This window comes from Tachyglossus aculeatus, chromosome 16 (genome assembly GCF_015852505.1).
Source record: "Tachyglossus aculeatus isolate mTacAcu1 chromosome 16, mTacAcu1.pri, whole genome shotgun sequence".
Lineage (NCBI taxonomy): Eukaryota > Metazoa > Chordata > Mammalia > Monotremata > Tachyglossidae > Tachyglossus > Tachyglossus aculeatus.
This window is the reverse complement of record NC_052081.1, coordinates 48,337,297-48,351,148: the sequence shown is the minus strand read 5'-3', so window position 1 is coordinate 48,351,148 and position 13,852 is coordinate 48,337,297. Positions and strand designations below refer to the sequence as shown.

General features: G+C 53.4%; 1 protein-coding gene across 1 annotated transcript; it reads left to right on the top strand.

Annotated features, from left to right (window-relative positions):
* Positions 1–2,262: 2,262 nt before the first annotated feature.
* GPATCH3 (G-patch domain containing 3) lies at positions 2,263–13,087 on the top strand. Its single transcript, XM_038758029.1, is given in 8 exon segments — positions 2,263–2,697; positions 6,808–6,869; positions 6,871–7,182; positions 7,260–7,434; positions 7,515–7,574; positions 11,571–11,692; positions 12,231–12,358; positions 12,730–13,087. Coding segments are annotated over 8 exon segments (1,419 nt in total). The 5' UTR covers positions 2,263–2,333; the 3' UTR covers positions 12,926–13,087.
* Positions 13,088–13,852: the final 765 nt, after the last annotated feature.

Below are 13,852 nucleotides of genomic sequence, written 5' to 3'. Positions count from 1 at the left end.
GCTTGGGAAGTCCAAGTTGGTGACATATAGCGACGGTCCCTACCCAACAGTGGGCTCACAGTCTAGAAGGGGGAGACAGAGAACAAAACCAGACATACTAACAAAATAAAATCAACAGAATAGATATGTACAAGTATCCCGAGTCCGCCACTTATCAGCTGTGTGACCTTGGGCAAGTCCCTTCTCTGGGCCTCACTTCCCTCATCTGTCAAATGGGGATGAAGGCTGTGAGCCCCACCTGGAAGAATCTGATTACCCTGAATCTCCCCGACAGTGCTTGGCACATAGTAAGCCCTTCACAAATACCACCGTTATTATTATTACCTGTTGCCCAATTGTACTCTCCGAGCGCTTAATCCACTCATTAATTCATTCAATCGTATTTATTGAGCGCTAACTGTGTGCAGAGCACTGGACTAAGCGCTTGGGAAGTCCAAGTTGGCGACATATAGCGACGGTCCCTACCCAACAGTGGGCTCACAGTCTAGAAGGGGGAGACAGAGAAGAAAACCAGACATACTAACAAAATAAAATCAACAGAATAGATATGTGCAAGTATCCCGACTCCGCCACTTATCAGCTGTGTGATCTTGGGCAAGTCCCTTCTCGACGGTCCCTACCCAACAGTGGGCTCACAGTCTAGAAGGGGGAGACAGACAACGAAACAAAACATATTAACAAAACAAAATAATTAGAATAAATATCCCAGACTGAGCCCCTTCCTTCTGCTCCCCCTCGTCCCCCTCTCCATCCCTCCTTCCCTTCCCCACAGCACCTGTATATATATATATATATATGTTTGTACATATTTATTACTCTATTTATTTATCTTACTTGTACATATCTATTCTATTTATTTTGTTAATATGTTTGGTTTTATTCTCTGTCTCCCCCTTCTAGACTGTGAGCCCACTGTTGGGTAGGGACCGTCTCTAGACTTTGCCAAGTTGTACTTCCCAAGCGCTTAGTACAGTGCTCTGCACACAGTAAGCGCTCAATAAATACAAGGTCACACGGGTGACGTCACCCAGGAGGGCCGCGGCGCCCTCCTGCGCGCGCAGCTCGGGGCGTGTCCTGTGACCGTCCACATACGGCTGCGCCCGGCGGCGATGACGTCGCCCTGCTGCGCGCGCAGCTCGGGGCGGATCATGCGACCGTCCAAATATGGCTGCACCCGGGGGCGATGACGTCGCCCTACTGCGCGCGCAGCTCGGGTACGGTCATGTGACCGTTCAAATATGGCTGCGATGACGTCGGTCTGCTGAGCGCGCGGCTCAGGGCGTGTCATGCCACCGTCCAAACATGGCTGCGCCCGGCGGCGATGACGTCGCCCTGCTGCGCGCGCAGCTCGGGGCGTGTCATGCGACCGTCCAACTACGGTTGCGCCCGGCGGCGATGACGTCGCCCTGCTGCGCGCGCAGCTCGGGGCGTGCCATGCGACCGTCCAAATATGGCTGCGCCCCGGCGACCAGGACGTCGCCCTGCTGAGCGCGCAGCTCGGGGAGGAGGAGGGGGGTCATGTGACCGCCCAAATATGGCTGCGCGTACGTCGGTCTGCTGCGCGCGCAGCTCGGCGTGTGTCATGTGACTGCTCTAATAAGGATGCACCCGGTGGCGATGACGTCGCTCTGCTGAGCGCGCAGCTCGAGGTTTGCCATGCGCCCATCCAACCATGGCTGCGCCCGGTTGAGATGACGCCACCCGGCTGCGCGCGCAGCTCGAGGTCCGTCCTGCGACCACCCAACCAGGGCTGCGCCCGGTGGCGATGACGTCGCTCTTCTGCGCGCGCAGCTTGAGCTTTGCCATGCGCCCATCCAACTAGGGCTGCGCCCGGTAGCGATGACGCCACCCGGCTGCGCGCGCAGCTCGAGGTCCGTCATGCGACCACCCAACCATGGCTGCGCCCGGTTGCGATGACGCCACCCGGCTGCGCGCGCAGCCCGAGGTCCGTCATGCGACCACCCAACCATGGCTGCGCCCGGTTGCGATGACGCCACCCGGCTGCGCGCGCAGCTCGAGGTCCGTCCTGCGACCACCCACCCAACCATGGCTGCGCCCGGTTGAGATGACGCCACCCGGCTGCGCGCGCACCATGGGGCGCGCCGTGCGACCGTCCAAATACGGCGGCGATGACGTCGCTGTGCTGCGCGAGCGCAGCTCGACGCGGGTCACGTGACCGCCCAACTACGGCTGCGCCCGGCGGCGGCGACGTCGCCCCGCTGCGCGCGCAGCTCGGGGCGTGTCACGTGACCGCCCAACTACGGCTGCGCCCGGCGGCGGCGACGTCTCCCCGCTGCGCGCGCAGCTCGGGGCGTGTCATGTGACCGTCCAAGATGGCTGCGCCCGGCGACGACGACAACAAGGACGACTGGTCGTCGGCCGCCTACCTGGTGGTGAGCGGGATCCCCGGCGCCCTGCGCTCCGCCCAGCTGCGCGATTACTTCAGCCAGTTCCGGGAGCAGGGCGGAGGCGGCTTCCTCTGCTTCCACTACCGGCACCGGCCCGAGCGGGGACCGGGTCCCGGCCCGGGCCCCGCCCCCGGCCCCGCCACCTGCTGCTGCGTGGTGGCCGTGCGGGAGGCCCAGGCCGGCCGCCTGCTCCGCATGTACTCCGCACGACCCTGGCACGACGCCCACGGCAACCGCCTGCCCGGACGCTGCCTCATCCGGAGGCTCCGGGACCCCGCACAGGCGGCAGGTAAGTCCATCAATCAATCAACCAATCAATCGTATTGATTGAGCGCTTACTGTGTGCAGAGCACTGGACTAAGCTCCTGGGAAGTACAAGCTGGCAACATATAGAGACGGTCCCTACCCAACAATCAATCAGTCGTACTGATTGAGCGCTTACTGTGTGCAGAGCACTGGACTAAGCGCTTGGGAAGTACAAGTTGGTAACATATAGAAATAGTCCCTACCCAACAATCAATCAATCGTATTGATTGAGCGCTTACTGTGTGCACAGCACTGGACTAAGCGCTTGGGAAGTACAAGGTGGCAACGTCTAGAAATAGTCCCTACCCAACAATCAATCAATCGTATTGATTGAGCGCTTGCTGTGTGCAGAGCACTGGACTAAGCGCTTGGGAAGTACAAGGTGGCAACATCTAGAGACGGTCCCTACCCAACAATCAATCAATCAATCGTATTGATTGAGCGCTTCCTGTGTGCAGAGCACTGGATTAAGCGCTTGGGAAGTACAAGGTGGCAACGTCTAGAAATAGTCCCTACCCAACAATCAATCAATCAATCGTATTGGTTGAGCGCTTCCTGTGTGCAGAGCACTGGACTAAGCGCTTGGGAAGTACAAGGTGGCAACGTCTAGAAATAGTCCCTACCCAACAATCAATCAATCGTATTGATTGAGCGCTTCCTGTGTGCAGAGCACTGGACTAAGCGCTTGGGAAGTACAAGGTGGCAACGTCTAGAAATAGACCCTACCCAACAATCAATCAGTCAATCGTATTGATTGAGCGCTTACGGTGTGCACAGCACTGGACTAAGCGCTTGGGAAGTACAAGGTGGCAACGTCTAGAAATAGACCCTACCCAACAATCAATCAGTCAGTCGTATTGATTGAGCGCTTACGGTGTGCAGAGCACTGGACTAAGCGCTTGGGAAGTACAAGGTGGCAACGTCTAGAAATAGTCCCTACCCAACAATCAATCAATCAATCGTATTGGTTGAGCGCTTCCTGTGTGCAGAGCACTGGACTAAGCGCTTGGGAAGTACAAGGTGGCAACGTCTAGAAATAGTCCCTACCCAACAATCAATCAATCGTATTGATTGAGCGCTTCCTGTGTGCAGAGCACTGGACTAAGCGCTTGGGAAGTACAAGGTGGCAACGTCTAGAAATAGACCCTACCCAACAATCAATCAGTCAATCGTATTGATTGAGCACTGGACTAAGCGCTTGGGAAGTACAAGGTGGCAACGTCTAGAAATAGTCCCTACCCAACAATCAATCAATCGTATTGATTGAGCGCTTCCTGTGTGCAGAGCACTGGACTAAGCGCTTGGGAAGTACAAGGTGGCAACGTCTAGAAATAGTCCCTACCCAACAATCAATCAATCGTATTGATTGAGCGCTTCCTGTGTGCAGAGCACTGGACTAAGCGCTTGGGAAGTACAAGGTGGCAACGTCTAGAAATAGTCCCTACCCAACAATCAATCAATCGTATTGATTGAGCGCTTCCTGTGTGCAGAGCACTGGACTAAGCGCTTGGGAAGTACAAGGTGGCAACGTCTAGAAATAGACCCTACCCAACAATCAATCAGTCAATCGTATTGATTGAGCGCTTACGGTGTGCACAGCACTGGACTAAGCGCTTGGGAAGTACAAGGTGGCAACGTATAGAAATAGACCCTACCCAACAATCAATCAGTCAATCGTATTGATTGAGCGCTTACGGTGTGCACAGCACTGGACTAAGCACTTGGGAAGTACAAGGTGGCAACGTATAGAAATAGTCCCTACCCAACAATCAATCAATCAATCATATTGATTGGGCACTTACTGTGTGCTGAGCACTGGACTAAGCGCTTGGGAAGTACAAGGTGGCAACATCTAGAGACGGTCCCTACCCAACAATCAATCAATCAATCGTATTGGTTGAGCGCTTACTGTGTGCAGAGCGCTGGACTAAGCGCTTGGGAAGTACAAGGTGGCAACATCTAGAGACGGTCCCTACCCAACAATCAATCAATCAATCGTATTGGTTGAGCGCTTACTGTGTGCAGAGCACTGGACTAAGCGCTTGGGAAGTACAAGGTGGCAACATCTAGAGACGGTCCCTACCCAACAATCAATCAATCAATCGTATTGATTGAGCGCTTACTGTGTGCAGAGCACTGGACTATTTATTTATTTATTTACTATTATTTTTTTATTTTATTTGTACATATCTATTCTATTTTATTTTGTTAGTATGTTTGGTTTTGTTCTCCGTCTCCCCCTTTTAGACCGTGAGCCCACTGTTGGGTAGGGACTGTCTCTAGATGTTGCCAATTTGTACTTCCCAAGCGCTTAGTACAGTGCTCTGCACATAGTAAGCGCTCAATAAATACGATTGATGATGATGATGATGATGGACTAAGCGCTTGGGAAGTACAAGGTGGCAACGTATAGAAATAGTCCCTACCCAACAATCAATCGTATTGATTGAGCACTTACTGTGTGCAGAGCACTGGACTAAGCGCTTGGGAAGTCCAAGTTGGCAGCATATAGAGACAGTCCCTACCCAACAGTGGGCTCACAGTCTAGAAGGGGGAGACAAACAAAACAAGACATATTAGTAAAATAAATAAAATAAATATGTACAAGTACAATAAATAAATAAGTAGAGTAATAAATATGTACAAACATATATACAGGTGCTGTGGGGAAGGGAAGGAGGTAACTCGTTCATTCATTCTAGATTGTGAGCCCACTGTTGGGTAGGGACCGTCTTGGATGATGATGATGATGGCATTTGTTAAGCGCTTACTGTGTGCTAAGCACTGTTCTAAACGCTGGTTCTAATCAATCAATCAATCAATCAATCGTATTTATTGAGCGCTTACTATGTGCAGAGCACTGTACTAAGCGCTTGGGAAGTACAAATTGGCATCACATAGAGACAGTCCCTACCCGATAGTGGGCTCACAGTCTAAAAGGGGGAGACAGAGAACAGAACCAAACATACCAACAAAATAAAATAAGTAGGATAGAAATGTACAAGTAAAATAAATAAATAAATAAATAAACAGAGTAATAAATATGTACAACCATATATACATATATACAGGTGCTGTGGGGAGGGGAAGGAAGTAAGCGCTGAACCCGCACCGGGCCGGGAACTGGAGGACTCACAGTCTCGTCCGTGGAGAACTCTGTCCCATCCGAATCTGCGGGGGGGAAAGAGCGATTTTCGGACGAGACGATCCTCTCCTGACCCTTTCACGTCAGCTAGGCCAGGAAAGAGAAAGCTGAGGAAAGCGGCATTTACTGAACGCCCTTGTGGAGCCATGTACAGAGTAACTTTTGCTTGCCAAAACAGATACTACAGTTATTATCATTAGAATTCCGAGGGAAGACTAACTCTCCTAGTCCGTGAAAGATTAGCACAAAGAGGGCACTGACCTGCCGTCACGGTACTTGCTGAACGCTCACCGGGTGCAGCGTTGCTAGATGGCGAAGCAGCGAAGCCTAGGAGAAAGAGCTCAATCCTGGGCGTCAGGAGACCTGGGTCGCTGCCTGCTGCCTGTCGTGGACAAAAGTTCCCTTAACTTTTTCAGTCGTATTTATTGAGCGCTTCCTGTGTGCAGAGCACTGTACTAAGCGCTTGGGAAGTCCAAGCTGGTGGCATATAGAGACGGTCCCTACCCAACAGTGGGCTCACAGTCTAGACTTTAATCAATCAATCAATCGTATTTATTGAGCGCTTACTATGTGCAGAGCACTGTACTAAGCGCTTGGGAAGTACAAATTGGCAACACATAGAGACAGTCCCTACCCACCAGTGGGCTCACAGTCTAAAAGGGGGAGACAGAGAACAGAACCAAACATACACATAGAGACAGTCCCTACCCACCAGTGGGCTCACAGTCTAAAAGGGGGAGACAGAGAACAGAACCAAACATACCAACAAAATAAAATAAATAGGATAGAAATGTACAAGTAAAATAAATAAATAAATAGAGTAATAAATATGTACAACCATATATACATACTTTAACTTTTCCGTGTCTCGGTGTCCTCATCTGTAAACGGGGGGTTCGGTCCCCGTCCTCCGTCCTCAGCGCGCGCCCCCGGCCTCCCGTCCCCCAGGTCTGGCGGCCTTCCCGTACCGGACCCGGCCGGAGCCGCGGGGCGGGCAGCCCCCCCGACGGGACGTTCACCCTGGCGGACCTGCGCCGGCTGCCGGAGCTGAACCCGCCCGCGCCGATGCCCAACGGGAACGTGGGCACGCCCCTGCGGGTCTTCCTGGACCTGATCCGGGCCTGCCGGCTCCCCCCGCGCGTCATCACGAAGCTGCGGCTGACCTTCCCCAAGACCGGCTCCTCCCGCCGCTACGGCAACGTGCCGTTCCGCTACCGGGACGCGGAGACGGCGGAGCGGGAGGAGATCCCGGAGTCCGGCCCGGGCGGCGACGGGGACCAGCCCGGCCCGGGGGGCGAGGCCGAGACCTCCGGCTCGGATGAGGTACGGCGGCCCGGGCGGGGAGGGGGGACCCCCCGGGACCCGCCCCGGTCTCACCCCCGGCCCGGTGTCCCCGGCAGGACGACGACCGGGGCGAGGAGTGGGAGCGGCACGAAGCCCTGCACGAGGACGTGACGGCCCAGGAGCGCTCGGCCCCGAGGCTCTTTGAGGAGGAGATAGAGCTCCAGTGGGAGAAGGGCGGCCCGGGACTAGTCTTCTACACGGACGCCCAGTACTGGCGCCAGGAGGACGGAGGTGCCCGCGGGGCCCCGGCCCGGGGGGCGGGCGGCCCGGGGGTCTCACCCGCGCTGACGCGTCCGCCCGTCCCCCGGCAGACTTCGACGAGCGGACGGCCGACGACTGGGACGTGGACGTGAGCGTCTACTACGACAGAGGTGAGCCCGCTGTTGGGTAGGGACCGGCTCCATCTGGGCTTCCCAAGCGCTCAGTCCAGTGCCCTGCACACAGGAAGCGATCGATAAATGCCATCGAATGAACGAATGAATACAGTTGAATGAATGGTGGGTGGCCAGAAAGAACAGCAGCAACTTTGGCGTTCAACGAGCGCCCACGTGGTACGCTGCGCCAGCTGACCCTATGCTTTTTGTTTCCCAAATCTATTCAGGGCTTACTACATGTCAGGCACTGTACTGAGCGCTGGAGTAGTAATAATAATAATAATAATAATGATGGCATTTGTTGAGCGCTTACTGTGAGCCCACGTGGTGTGCTGCGCCAGCTGACCCTATGCTTTTTGTTTCCCAAATGTATTTGTTCAGGGCTTACTACACGTCAGGCACTGTACTGAGCGCTGTAGTAATAATAATAATGATGGCATTTGTTGAGCGCTTACTGTGAGCCCACGTGGTGTGCTGCGCCAGCTGACCCTATGCTTTTTGTTTCCCAAATCTATTCAGGGCTTACTACATGTCAGGCACTGTACTGAGCGCTGGAGTAGTAATAATAATAATAATGGCATTTGTTGAGCGCTTACTATGAGCCCACGTGGTGCGCTGCGCCAGCTGACCCTATGCTTTTTGTTTCCCCAATGTATTTGTTCAGGGCTTACTACACGTCAGGCACTGTACTGAGCGCTGGAGTAGTAATAATAATAATAATAATAATAATAATAATAATGGCATTTGTTGAGCGCTTACTATGAGCCCATGTGGTGTGCTGCGCCAGCTGAGCCTATGCTTTTTGTTTCCCAAATGTACTTGTTCAGGGCTTACTACACGTCAGGCACCGTACTGAGCACTGGAGTAGTAATAATAATAATAATAATGATGGCATTTGTTGAGCGCTTACTGTGAGCCCACGTGGTGCGCTGCGCCAGCTGACCCTGTGCTTTTTGTTTCCCAAATGTATTTGTTCAGGGCTTACTACATGTCAGGCACTGTACTGAGCGCTGGAGTAGTAATAATAATAATAATAGTAATAATAATGGCATTTGTTGAGCGCTTACTATGAGCCCACGTGGTGTGCTGCGCCAGCTGACCCTATGCTTTTTGTTTCCCAAATGTATTTGTTCAGGGCTTACTACACGTCAGGCACTGTACTGAACGCTGGAGTAGTAATAATAATAATAATAGCATTTGTTGAGCGCTTACTGTGAGCCCACGTGGTGCGCTGCGCCAGCTGACCCTATGCTTTTCGTTTCCCAAATGTATTTGTTCAGGGCTTACTACACGTCAGGCACTGTACTGAGCGCTGGAGTAGTAATAATAATAATGATGGCATTTGTTGAGCGCTTACTATGAACCCACGTGGTGCGCTGCGCCAGCTGACCCTAAGCTTTTTGTTTCCCAAATGTATTTGTTCAGGGCTTACTACACGTCAGGCACTGTACTGAGCGCTGGAGTAGTAATAATAATAATAATAATGATGGCATTTGTTGAGCGCTTACTGTGAGCCCACGTGGTGCGCTGCGCCAGCTGACCCTATGCTTTTTGTTTCCCAAATGTATTTGTTCAGGGCTTACTACACATCAGGCACTGTACTGAGTGCTGGAGTAGTAATAATAATAATAATAACGATGGCATTTGTTGAGCGCTTACTGTGAGCCCACGTGGTACGCTGCGCCAGCTGACCCTGTGCTTTTTGTTTCCCAAATCTATTCAGGGCTTACTACATGTCAGGCACTGTACTGAGCACTGGAGTAGTAATAATAATAATAATGATGGCATTTGTTGAGCGCTTACTGTGAGCCCACGTGGTGCGCTGCGCCAGCTGACCCTATGCTTTTTGTTTCCCAAATGTATTTGTTCAGGGCTTACTACACGTCAGGCACTGTACTGAGCGCTGGAGTAGTAATAATAATAATAATAATGATGGCATTTGTTGAGCGCTTACTGTGAGCCCACGTGGTGCGCTGCGCCAGCTGACCCTATGCTTTTTGTTTCCCAAATGTATTTGTTCAGGGCTTACTACACATCAGGCACTGTACTGAGTGCTGGAGTAGTAATAATAATAATAATAACGATGGCATTTGTTGAGCGCTTACTGTGAGCCCACGTGGTACGCTGCGCCAGCTGACCCTGTGCTTTTTGTTTCCCAAATCTATTCAGGGCTTACTACATGTCAGGCACTGTACTGAGCACTGGAGTAGTAATAATAATAATAATGATGGCATTTGTTGAGCGCTTACTGTGAGCCCACGTGGTGCGCTGCGCCAGCTGACCCTATGCTTTTTGTTTCCCAAATGTATTTGTTCAGGGCTTACTACACGTCAGGCACTGTACTGAGCGCTGGAGTAGTAATAATAATAATAATAATGATGGCATTTGTTGAGCGCTTACTGTGAGCCCACGTGGTGTGCTGCGCCAGCTGACCCTATGCTTTTTGTTTCCCAAATCTATTCAGGGCTTACTACATGTCAGGCACTGTACTGAGCGCTGGAGTAGTAATAATAATAATAATGGCATTTGTTGAGCGCTTACTATGAGCCCACGTGGTGCGCTGCGCCAGCTGACCCTATGCTTTTTGTTTCCCCAATGTATTTGTTCAGGGCTTACTACACGTCAGGCACTGTACTGAGCGCTGGAGTAGTAATAATAATAATAATAATGATGGCATTTGTTGAGCGCTTACTGTGAGCCCACGTGGTGCGCTGCGCCAGCTGAGCCTATGCTTTTTGTTTCCCAAATGTATTTGTTCAGGGCTTACTACACGTCAGGCACTGTACTGAGCGCTGGAGTAGTAATAATAATAATAATAATGATGGCATTTGTTGAGCGCTTACTGTGAGCCCACGTGGTGCGCTGCGCCAGCTGACCCTATGCTTTTTGTTTCCCAAATGTATTTGTTCAGGGTTTACTACACGTCAGGCACTGTACTGAGCGCTGGAGTAGTAATAATAATGATGGCATTTGTTGAGCGCTTACTATGAGCTAAGCACTGGGGAGGTTACAAGGTGATCAGGTTGTCCCATGAGGGGCTCACAGTCTTCACCATTTTACAGACCAGGTCACAGGCCCAGAGAAGCTAAGTGACTTGCCCAAAAAGTCACACAGCTGATAATCGGTGGAGCTGGGATTTGAACCCATGACCTCTGACTCCCAAGCTGCTTCTCCAAACTAATTAGGGGGTATCTACCCAACAGGTTCTATCTCGATCAATTTGCTTGTATCCACCTCAGTGCTTAATTCATCGCCCGGCACATAGTGTTTAACAGCTCTTCTTCTTCTGATGAAGTTGGAAACAGCCCCGTCCCACATCTTACTATATGCTGCCAACTTGTACTTCCCAAGCGCTTAGTACAGTGCTCTGCACACAGTAAGCGCTCAATAAGTACGATTGAATGAATGAATGTTACAGTGGGGCTCACCGTCTTAATCCCCGTTTTCCAGATGAGGGAACTGAGGCCCAGAGAAGTGAAGCGACTTGCCCAAGGTCACATGGCAGACAAGAGGCAGCGGCAGGATTAGAACACAGGTCCTCCTGCCCGCCGGGCCCAGCCTCTAGCCACTTAGGCCACGCCGCTCGTTGGTCTGTGGAAGCCACCCGGGGTCCGGGAGGGCAACAAGTAGAGAGGGAGACCCCGACCCTGTCGCCCTAGAGAAGCTCAGTGGAAAGAATCCGGGCTTGGGAGTCAGAGGTCGTGGGTTCTAATCCCACCGCCGCCACTTGTCAGCTGTGTGACTTTGGGTGAGTCACTTGGCTTCTCTGGGCCTCAGTTCCCTCATCTGTAAAATGGGGATGAAGACTGTGAGCCCCCGTGGGACAACCGATCACCCTGTATCTCCCCCAGTGCTTAGAACAGTGCTTGGCACATAGTAAGCGCTTAACAAATACCATTGTCATTATTATTATCAGGGGGTCTGAGGTGGGAGGGAGCAAGGTGGGGGGGCGAGGTGATGCGAACCCCTTGGCCGCTGTCCCCGGGTCCGCAGATGGAGGGGACAAGGACGCACGGGACTCGGTCCAGATGCGCTGGGAGCAGAGGCTCCGGGCCGGCGAGGAGGATGGGTCGGTGGCCGGACGCCAGCTTGGCACCTTCGAGCGCCATACCAAGGTAGGAGCCGCAGCCGCCCGGACCCCCGTCTTCCCGGTCCCTCCCTTCCCCGGCCTCTGGACCTCCTCTGTCACCGTACCTCGCTCTCGCCCGTCCCGCCATCGACCCCCGGGCCTGGAATGCCCCCAATCCCTCTGCCCATCCGCCAAGCTCGCTCTCTTCCTCCCTTCAAGGCCCTGCTGAGAGCTCACCTCCTCCAGGAGGCCTTCCCACACTCAGCCCCTTCCTTCCTCTCCCCCTCGTCCCCCTCTCCATCCCCCCCATCTTACCTCCTTCCCTTCCCCACAGCACCTGTATATATGTTTGTACGTATTTATTACTCTATTTATTTAATTTGTACATATCTATTCTATTTATTTTATTTTGTTAGTATGTTTGGTTTTGTTCTCCGTCTCCCCCTTTTAGACTGTGAGCCCACTGTTGGGTAGGGACTGTCTCTAGATGTTGCCAATTTGTACTTCCCAAGCGCTTAGTACAGTGCTCTGCACACAGTAAGCGCTCAATAAATACGATTGATGATGATGATGATGGTTGGCAGGGAATCGGGCGGAGGCTGATGGAGCGGCAGGGCTGGGCGGAGGGCCAGGGCCTGGGCAGCACCAACCTGGGGAGACCCGAGGCCCTGGACGGCGACGGCCAGGACCCCAGATGCAAGCGGGGACTGGGGTGAGTGGGGCGGCCGGCTCGGAGGACGAGGTTGGGGGAAAGGGGGCGGTGGGAGGGGGTTTGCGAGAGGCCCCCCCGGGCCCAAGCTGAGGGCTACCACTCCCTCGGGGGGTCCCCGCTCCCCGCGCCAACTCGGCTACCAGACGTTGATGAGAAGCAGCGTGCCCGGGCCTGGAAGCCAAAAAGACCCAGGTTCTAATCCCGGCTCCGCCACCTTGTCTGCTGGGTGACCTCGGGCAAGTCACTTCACTTCTCCGGGCCTCCTTAATCCCTGGGAGAGGGGGATTAAGATCGCGAGCCCCGGGACGGGTCCCCGGCCACCGTGGCGACGGAGCCCGGGGCTCCCGGGTCTGTGCCGCTGCGCTCGGCAGGTACCACGGGGAGAAGCTGCAGCCGTTCCGGGCGCCCAAGAGGCCCCGCGGGGACGCCCTGGGACTCATCTCCACCATCTACGACGAACCGCGGGCCCAGGACCAGGGTGACCGACTGCTCCGGCGCCAACCGCCCACCAGCATGAAGTACCGGGCCCCCGCCGTGCCCTTCGTGCCCGCCTCCGACCGCTCCTGAGCTCCTCGAGGGGCTCCCACGTAGCCCCCCGGCCTCACCCCTGGGGACGCTTACTCCACTGCCAGTCTGGCCCACCCAGGCCTCACGCTGTTCCTCGGGCCCGGGTTTATTTACTTTCTACAGAGCAGTACTTTTATAACAATAATCACCATTTTTTCAAAATCCTTTCTCTTTTCCTCACTCGGTCCTCATCCTTGAGGGAGGGAGAAGCGGGGGTCACCCTCGCCCTGCTACAGACACAGAAGAGGAGGCCCAGGGAGGTTAAGTGACTGGGCCAGGGTCACCCAGCCGCGTCCCGCACCCGGTTCCGTCCACCCTTGTTTCACTCGACTCTCGGGTCCTGTCGTTTGCCCCGGCAGATTCCCCTGCTTGACCTGGGGCCCATCCCGACGCCTCAGTGGAAGGAGCCCGGGCTTTGGAGTCAGAGGCTGTGGGTTCAAATCCCGGCTCCGCCACTTAGCTGTGTGACTTTGGGCAAGTCACTTCAATCAATTGATCAATTGTATTAATTGAGCGCTTACTGTGTGCGCAGCACTGTACTAAGCGCTTGGGAAGTACAAGTTGGCAGCATATAGAAACAGTCCCTACCCAACAGTGGGCTCACAGTCTAAAAGTCACTTCACTTCCCTGGGCCTCAGTTCCCTCATCTGTAAAATGGGGATGAAGACTGGGAGCCCTACGTGGGACGACCTGATTACTTTGTATCTACCCCAGCGCTTAAAACAGTGCTTTGCACACAGTAAGCGCTTAAATACCAACATTATTATTATTATTTTTCCCCCGGCCCACCCACCCCTGATTTTCTCTGCTGAGGGATGGCTGACCCAGCACTGTCATAATAATAATTATAATAATGGCATTTATTAAGCGCTTACTATGTGCAAAGCACTGTTCTAAGCGCTGGGGAGGTTACAAGGTGATCAAGTC